This window comes from Salmo trutta, unplaced genomic scaffold (genome assembly GCF_901001165.1).
Source record: "Salmo trutta unplaced genomic scaffold, fSalTru1.1, whole genome shotgun sequence".
In the NCBI taxonomy this organism is placed as follows: domain Eukaryota; kingdom Metazoa; phylum Chordata; class Actinopteri; order Salmoniformes; family Salmonidae; genus Salmo; species Salmo trutta.
The window spans coordinates 114,941-123,858 of NW_021823154.1; the positions used below are offsets into that span (position 1 = coordinate 114,941).

General features: G+C 46.7%; 2 protein-coding genes across 4 annotated transcripts in view; one reads left to right on the forward strand and one right to left on the reverse strand.

Annotated features, from left to right (window-relative positions):
* uba6 (ubiquitin like modifier activating enzyme 6) overlaps positions 1–5,219 on the reverse strand; it is a 42,468-nt gene extending 37,249 nt beyond the window's left edge. The window contains exons 1-7 of one of the 3 annotated variants that reach the window (XM_029748073.1): positions 5,072–5,214; positions 3,414–3,488; positions 2,993–3,087; positions 2,559–2,587; positions 792–886; positions 300–411; positions 115–195 (exon numbers count right to left, since the gene is read on the reverse strand). In XM_029748073.1, the coding sequence (XP_029603933.1) occupies positions 115–195; positions 300–411; positions 792–886; positions 2,559–2,587; positions 2,993–3,087; positions 3,414–3,488; positions 5,072–5,094 (510 nt within the window). In that variant the 5' untranslated portion in view covers positions 5,095–5,214. Of the gene's footprint in view, positions 1–114; positions 196–299; positions 412–791; positions 887–2,558; positions 2,588–2,992; positions 3,088–3,413; positions 3,489–5,071 lie in introns of all 3 variants that reach the window. The other 2 variants (XM_029748074.1, XM_029748075.1) reach the window with 2 other exon arrangements.
* A 1,763-nt stretch (positions 5,220–6,982) lies between these two features.
* The window catches only part of LOC115189468 (glyoxylate reductase/hydroxypyruvate reductase-like), an 11,467-nt gene continuing 9,531 nt past the window's right edge, over positions 6,983–8,918 (forward strand). The window contains exons 1-3 of the mRNA XM_029748086.1: positions 6,983–7,257; positions 8,533–8,666; positions 8,837–8,909. Of these exons, the coding sequence (XP_029603946.1) occupies positions 7,076–7,257; positions 8,533–8,666; positions 8,837–8,909 (389 nt within the window). The 5' untranslated portion in view covers positions 6,983–7,075. The remainder of the gene's footprint in view (positions 7,258–8,532; positions 8,667–8,836; positions 8,910–8,918) is intronic.

An 8,918-nucleotide genomic window follows, 5' to 3' on the forward strand; every position in this document is an offset into this window, starting at 1 on the left:
ATAGGAGGGTCTAGAGGTCTGACCCTGATAGGAGGGTCTCTAGAGGTCTTACCCTGATAGGAGGGTCTAGAGGTCTCACCCTGATAGGAGGGTCTCTATATCTAGAGGTCTCACCCTGATAGGAGGCTGATGGAAGTGGCAGAAGTCATTGATTTTCTTCTGGAGACTCAGCCTGGTCTCAGTCAGGATCACACACTAAACAACACAACAAGGACAGTCATCAGCATTTCAGATTCACTACTTTACAGTCCCACTGTGTACAATCACTCATCAACAAGACGTGTGTGTGTGTCTCTCACCTGGTACCTCTTCAGGAAGCTGAGGTCAGTGGAGAGGTCGAGAGAGGAGGAGGACGTGTCCACGTGGACGTAAGGGTTCAACTCTGCTACCCTGGGATGGACCGCCAAAGCCCTGGGGGAGAAAGGAGAGAGAAAGGAGAGAGAAACAGAGAGAAACAGAGAGAAACAGAGAGAAACAGAGAGAAACAGAGAGAGAGAGAGAGAGAGAGAGAGAGAGAGAGAGAGAGAGAGATAAATACCAATTCAAAACATGAAACCTAATTCAAACAATGAAAACCTGGGAATTTTTTGGAACGTTTGGGGATTGTTTCCCGACCCCCTAGTTTCCTGTTTCCTGTGTTACCGAGAAGCCACAAATGCTGACGACGCAACAAGCAGCCCGGCCTCAGAGCAATACGTTACAGCTGGCAGGGACAGTGGACGTGTCGCGCAGTGACGTCACGCTGATGGGCGTTCCTTGACGTAACTGCAGACAGACAGGACTGGTCTCACCTGTTCCTCTGAGTCAGCACGTCGTCCTGTCTCAGGAAGAAGTTGGAGCCCAAGTCCCAAGTCTCACACTGCTTAGTGTCATGCAGCGTCAACACCTACACACACACACACACACACACACACGTCCCCCTGATTAAATCCATTTCACTCTCATGAAACATGGTGACAATGACATGAAGCTGAACGAAGTGACCAGAGCCCTATTCCCTATATAGTGAACTACTAGTGACCAGAGCCCTATTCCCTATATAGTGAACTACTAGTGACCAGGGCCCTATTCCCTATATAGTGAACTACTAGTGACCAGAGCCCTATTCCCTATATAGTGAACTACTAGTGACCAGAGCCCTATTCCCTATATAGTGCACTACTAGTGACCAGGGCCCTATTCCCTATATAGTGAACTACTTTAGACCAGGGCCCTATTCCCTATATAGTGCACTACTAGTGACCAGAGCCCTATTCCCTATATAGTGAACTACTAGTGACCAGGGCCCTATTCCCTATATAGTGAACTACTTTAGACCAGAGCCCTATTCCCTATATAGTGAACTACTAGTGACCAGGGCCCTATTCCCTATATAGTGCACTACTAGTGACCAGAGCCCTATTCCCTATATAGTGAACTACTAGTGACCAGGGCCCTATTCCCTATATAGTGAACTACTTTAGACCAGAGCCCTATTCCCTATATAGTGAACTACTAGTGACCAGGGCCCTATTCCCTATATAGTGCACTACTAGTGACCAGAGCCCTATTCCCTATATAGTGAACTACTAGTGACCAGGGCCCTATTCCCTATATAGTGAACTACTAGTAACCAGAGCCCTATTCCCTATATAGTGAACTACTTTAGACCAGAGCCCTATTCCCTATATAGTGAACAACTAGTGACCAGAGCCCTATTCCCTATATAGTGAACTACTAGTGACCAGGGCCCTATTCCCTATATAGTGAACTACTAGTGACCAGGGCCCTATTCCCTATATAGTGAACTACTAGTGACCAGGGCCCTATTCCCTATATAGTGAACTACTAGTGACCAGAGCCCTATTCCCTATATAGTGAACTACTTTAGACCAGAGCCCTATTCCCTATATAGTGCACTACTAGTGACCAGGGCCCTATTCCCTATATAGTGAACTACTAGTGACAAGAGCCCTATTCCCTATATAGTGGTACTACTATAGACCAGGGCCCTATTCCCTATATAGTGAACTACTAGTGACCAGAGCCCTATTCCCTATATAGTGAACTACTAGTGACCAGGGCCCTATTCCCTATATAGTGAACTACTAGTGACCAGAGCCCTATTCCCTATATAGTGAACTACTAGTGACCAGAGCCCTATTCCCTATATAGTGAACTACTAGTGACCAGAGCCCTATTCCCTATATAGTGCACTACTAGTGACCAGAGCCCTATTCCCTATATAGTGAACTACTAGTGACCAGAGCCCTATTCCCTATATAGTGCACTACTAGTGACCAGAGCCCTATTCCCTATATAGTGAACTACTTTAGACCAGAGCCCTATTCCCTATATAGTGAACTACTAGTGACCAGAGCCCTATTCCCTATATAGTGAACTACTTTAGACCAGAGCCCTATTCCCTATATAGTGAACTACTAGTGACCAGGGCCCTATTCCCTATATAGTGCACTACTTTAGACCAGAGCCCTATTCCCTATATAGTGAACTACTAGTGACCAGAGCCCTATGGGGAATAGGGTGCAATTTGGGACGCAGGCTACAATCTCACTCACCTTCACACCTGCTAACACGATGTTCTTTGCTGTGAAAACAGGGCAGAGACGTCTAACGTCAGTCACATGACAGGAAATACATTGATACAATACATACTGTAAACACTCACTGAACGCTATGTCATGTCACTTAATGGCATGTTCTGGCATGTACCGTCATGCAATGTCATGTCACTTAATGGCATGTTCAGGCATGTACCGTCATGCTATGTCATGTCGCTTAATGACATGTACCGTCATGCTATGTCATGTCATTTAACGGCATGTTCTGGCATGTACTGTCATGCTATGTCATGTCACTTAATGGCATGTTCTGGCATGTACCGTCATGCTATGTCATGTCACTTAATGCATGTTCTGGCATGTACCGTCATGCTATGTCATGTAATGTCACATAATGTAATGCTGTCTTATTTGATGCATATGTCACCTACCGATCTCCACTCCCAGTCCTCCCATTCCACTGAGGAAGACAGAAGACTGAGCCATCTGCTGCATAGCACTGTCCCCCAGGACATACCTCTGGCGACTGGAGGGGGGGAGGGGGGTTTGGGAGGGAGGGGGGGGGGGGGTAGGGAAGGAGAGGGGAGAGAGGGAGGGAGAAGGGAGAGAGGGAGGGGAGAGAGGGAGGGGAGGGGGGTTAGGGAGGGGAGTTAGGGAGGGCGAGGGGAGAGAGGGAGGGGGGTTAGGGAGGGAGAGAAGAGGGGGGGGGGGAGGGGGGGCAGGGAAGAGGGGGAGCCAGGGAAGAGGGGGGAGAGAGATCAAATGATGTTGTGAGACAGTAAGCACATGTTTTGTTGGAACTATTACTGGTATGTCATTGTACCCACTTAAAATAGGTAGTATGGGATTTACCTGTACAGGGAGTCATCAATCTCCATGGAGTCAGCTGACATCTTGGGAGGGGAAAACTCACTGGTCCTCGACGCACTGGATCGTGAGAGAGAGATCATGGAGGAGAGAAGTCTTTCTGATGTCAGGTTTATATGAACTCTGTCCTGGCTCCCCCGGGCCCCCAGCACTACAAAACTGATTCAAATAATCAAAGCTTGACCATGAGTTGGTTATTTAAATCAGCTGTGTAGTGCTAGGGCAAAAACGTGCACCAAGAGTGGGACCCCAGGACACAGAGTGGACCCCCAGGACACAGAGTGGACCCCCAAGACACAGGGGGGACCCCAGGACCCAGAGAGGACCCCCAGGACCCAGAGAGGACCCCAGGGAGGACCCATAGTGGACCCCAGGACCCAGAGAGGACCCCAGGGAGGACCCAGAGTGGACCCCAGGACCCAGAGAGGACCCCAGGGAGGACCCAGAGTGGACCCCAGGACCCAGAGTGGGGCCCCAGGACCCAGTTTGGGAAACCTTGGTCTACGCCACTGTTCTACACCCTAGTCCTGACACTGGGGGGGGGGGGGGGGGGGGGGGGCTACGTCCCAATTATCGCTCCTTCCTCCCAAAATGTGCACGTGTTCAATTCCCTTCACTGCTTTGAATGTAAATGACAGGTATTAGAAACTCCCTCTAGCTCTCTCCTCCACCAATCCACTCCTTTCAGAGGAGTTTGTGGGACGTAGTACACACTTTACAAGAAAGGACATGTAATTGGGACGCACTCATAGACTGGGTGTGCAGGCTTTCATTCCAACCCAGTACTTTCAGTCCTGAAACAAATAAAACTTTTTTTATCCAGCCATTGAGTTGGTTTATCAGGTGTGTTAGTGCTGGGCTGTAACAAACAGTGCTGCTAGCTAGCTAATGGGCTCACTAGCTAGCTAGATAAACAGTGTTGCTAGCTAGCTAATGGGCTAACTAGCTAGCTAGATAAACAGTGTGGCTAGCTAATGGGCTAACTAGCTAGCTAGATAAACAGTGTGGCTAGCTAATGGGCTAACTAGTTAGCTAGATAAACAGTGTTGCTAGCTAGCTAATGGGCTAACTAGCTAGCTAGATAAACAGTGTGGCTAGCTAATGGGCTAACTAGTTAGCTTCCTGGTCCCAATCTGCAGTTAGCTACTAGTAGCTAGCTACAATAACGTGAGGACGTTGTACGAGTAGCAGTAACACTAGTAGTAGTACCATATTCCATGTTTTGAGGTTGACAACTTCTCAATGCCTTGTCAATAGCCATCTATGTGTTTATCTTGCTACGAACGATGGCTAACCTGACTTAGCATAGACTGCTCACTCAGAAGGGCGTTAGCTAACACTAGCTAGATTTCTACACCTGCATTGCTTGCTGTTTGGGGGGGTTTTAGGCTGGGTTTCTGTAAAAGCACTTTGTGACATCGGTTGATGTAAGAAGGGCTTTATAAACACATTTGATTGATTGATTGATACTGCCTGATGCCGGGTCAGTGCAACAGAAAACACACCCTCCATAAACGTGTATAGTCATGACGTTTCAAGCACAAGTCGTCCTGCGGCTGCAGAGACGGATGTCCATAATGGTATTTCGTGAATGTTGCGAAAAATGCGCGTTAAAAACGTCATTCGGAGACGAAATATCTTACCTGTCGGTGTACGATAGGTTCATTGATTTGTTGTTACGAAGGAAGGGTTGTGTAGAGCTAAAAACATCAAACTGTTCCGGGTTACCCAGATCACATGACAAGGTTCACGTTTAAATTATATTTATTTGATAGATTTTAAAAAATAGTTAAAAAAAAAAATACAACAAACAACTGAAACAAAATTGTTCTGGGATATCCAGACTTTAACTTATTTAAATCATTGTGTTATATTGCAATAACAAGTGATCTGTTCTTTCTCTTGGTATTTGGCATTGCCAATTTTTACCAGGTTCCATATCAAATGCAGGCATCATAATGCCTCATATCATGTATCCTTGGTCCTGTTGAAAACCTGCAAGACACCATTTTACATTTTAGAAGAAAACAGAGACGCTGTTCAAACAGCCAAAGTTCATCTGCCCAGTAAAACATTTACAACTCACTCTCTAACTAATAGGGGTGAGGGAGAAGAGGGGTTAGGGGGTAAGGGAGGAGGGGGGAGAGGGGGTGAAGGGGAGAGGGGGTGAGGAGGTGAAGGGAGTGGAGGTGAGGGGAGAGGAGATGAGGGGAGAGGGGGTGAGGAGGTGAGAGGAGATGAGGTGAGAGGGGGTCAGGAGGTGAAGGGAGTGGAGGTGAGGGGAGATGGGGTGAGGGGAGAGGGGGTGAGGGGTGAGGAGTTGAAGGGAGTGGAGGTGAGGGGAGAGGGGGAGAGGGGGTCAGGAGGTGAGGGAGTGAGGGGAGAGGAGGTGAGGGGAGAGGAGAGGAGGTCAGGAGGTGAAGAGTAGAGGGGGTGAGAAGGTGAAGGGAGTGGAAGTGAGAGGAGGTGAGGGGAGAGGAGGTCCGGTGGTGAGGGGAGAGGAGGGCCGGCGGTGAGGGGAGAGGAGGGCCGGCGGTGAGGGGAGAGGGGGTGAGAGGAGGGGAGAGGGGGTGAGAGGAGAGGAGGTGAGGGGAGAGGGGGTCCGGTGGTGAGGGGAGAGGGGGAGAGGGGGTCAGGAGGTGAGGGAGAGGAGGTGAGGGGAGGGGGGGGGGGGTCCGATGGTAAGGGTCCTGTACTCTTGGCCCTTGACACAGGACCCTTAGAACCTAGAGTTAGTCCTGGTCAGGTCCCATGGTCAGGAAAAACCAAAACCAAACGATGACGTCACTAATCTTATAGTAATGTATCCTACTGTTAGTTAGCCTGTAACAATAGATGACAGATAGACAGTAGACCTATATAGAACTGACTAGATCATGTCATGCTACATGTACAACAGGATCAAACTCCATATGTGTGTGTGTGTCTGTGTGTCTGTGTGTGTGGTGTGTGTGTGTGTGTGTGTGTGTGTGTGTGTGTCTCTGTGTGTGTGTGTGTGTGTGTGTGTGTGTGTGGTGTGTGGTGTGTGTGTCTGTGTGTGTGTGTGTGTGTGTGTCTGTGTGTGTCTCTGTGTGTGTGTGTGTGTGTGTGTGTGTGTGTACTACTTTAGGAATGGTTGGGCTGTTGACTGAAGTAATCATTTAATAAGTCATAAACCTAGTTATATTATACTAACTATAATATAATAATATTATAATAATTCAATAAGTTCATTATACTAACTATAATATAATAATCATTTAATAAGCCAATATATTAAAGCCATATTGTACATAGTGTTGGACAGTGTCTTGTCTCTATAGGACTACACTGAACCAGGTTCAGGTCAACTGGGACACTGTTTTTGGTAAATCACTCTAGACACTGACTGTAGTGTGTGTGTGTGTGTGTGTGTGTGTGTGTGTGTGTGTGTGTGTGTGTGTGTGTGTGTGTGTGTGTGTGTGTGTGTGAAGCCAGCCATCTCTGTCAACCATCCCTCCCTTCATATTGGCCGAACGGCAACCCCCTCGGTACCTCCCCTCTGAACTCCTGCCAAAAACAACACACACAAGAAAGGTGCTCAGTTTGCGAAGTCCCCGTTTTTAACGGATTTAAATTCAATTCAATTTATTTCTCTCTCTAAAGCTCCAGACCTCCTCTCCTCCGCGATGTGGTGCGGTCGCGTGGCTCTGCGTCGTCTCCAGCGGATCGCCGTTGCTCCGTTAAACTCGTTAAGTATTACCGGGGGTTTACCGGGCGCCGTGCAGAGAGAGATGTCGTCCCTACCGCGGGTCTACATCACGCGCCAGATCCCTCCGGAGGGGCTGAAGATTCTCAGCGAGTCAGGACAGTGAGTGAGATCACACTTTGCTCTTGTTGCCGTTCTGGCTCTGTAGGCCTACTTCTTAATAGAATTATATTCTTTAAATCAAATTATTTTTTGCTCTTAATTTCATATTTATGTAGGCTATAGGTTTTTGGAACGTTTCTTAATTTAACTAAATGTCCTTTAGTCATTCATGTAGGCTAACCTTAACGGAAAGTTCTGAAATGTTGTAGTTTGTGGTTCATCATTGACTTTTGGGTGAACAGAACTGACAATGTTTGCCCAGACCAGATCAGACAGATAAGAAGTCTCTCCCAATTCAATGTAAATACTGCCAAAGCTTACTTTGGCAAAGCAATGATTAATTAACAACAACAGGTCTATCAATAAAAACATCATAACACAATTCATAATAATAAAGACTGTCACAGACAGGACTCTCTCTTTCTCTCTCTACCCCCCCCCTCTCTGACTCATAACACTGTTTTATACACTCATTCAGTCTCTCTCTGACTCATAACACTGTTTTATACACTCATTCAGTCTCTCTCTGACTCATAACACTGTTTTATACACTCATTCAGTCTCTCTCTGACTCATAACACTGTTTTATACACTCATTCAGTCTCTCTGACTCATAACACTGTTTTATACACTCATTCAGTCTCTCTCTGACTCATAACACTGTTTTATACACTCATTCAGTCTCTCTCTGACTCATAACACTGTTTTATACACTCAGTCAGTCTCTCTCTGACTCATAACACTGTTTTATACACTCAGTCAGTCTCTCTCTGACTCATAACACTGTTTTATACACTCAGTCAGTCTCTCTGACTCATAACACTGTTTTATACACTCATTCAGTCTCTCTCTGACTCATAACACTGTTTTATACACTCATTCAGTCTCTCTCTGACTCATAACACTGTTTTATACACTCATTCAGTCTCTCTGACTCATAACACTGTTTTTATACACTCATTCAGTCTCTCTCTGACTCATAACACTGTTTTATACACTCATTCAGTCTCTCTCTGACTCATAACACTGTTTTATACACTCATTCAGTCTCTCTGACTCATAACACTGTTTTATACACTCATTCAGTCTCTCTGACTCATAACACTGTTTTATACACTCATTCAGTCTCTCTCTCTCTCTCAGGTTCATTACCATTAATTATCTTTCACAGAAGTACTCATTTCAGATCAGTGATTCCCTTAAAGAAGCAAGAAAGCAAGAAAGAAAGGATGCATATCTAACAGGCCTTTCATTTTGAAATCCTACGTTACCCAGAGTGCAGTTTGATCTGTGGGACTCAGATGACGTTCCCGTGCCCCGGAAGGAGTTGCTCCAGAAGGTCAAAGGTGTCGATGCGCTGGTCTGCGTGCTCACGGAGAAGATCGACGCCGAGCTATTGGACGCTGCAGGTCAGGTGACTGTCCATAATCTCTAACGCCATTGGCTGATCACTGACAGGAACACTGGGAGCAGCTTGACTTGTTGTTTTGTGTGTGTGTGTGCGTGTGTGTCTCTGTGTGTGTGTGTGTGTGTGTGTGTGTGTGTGTGTGTCTCTCTGTGTGTGTGTGTTCTCCTGCAGGTCCTAACCTCAGGGTCCTGAGCACCATGTCGGTGGGTTTTGACCACCTCTCCCTGGAGGAACTAAAGAAAAGGTCAGTGAC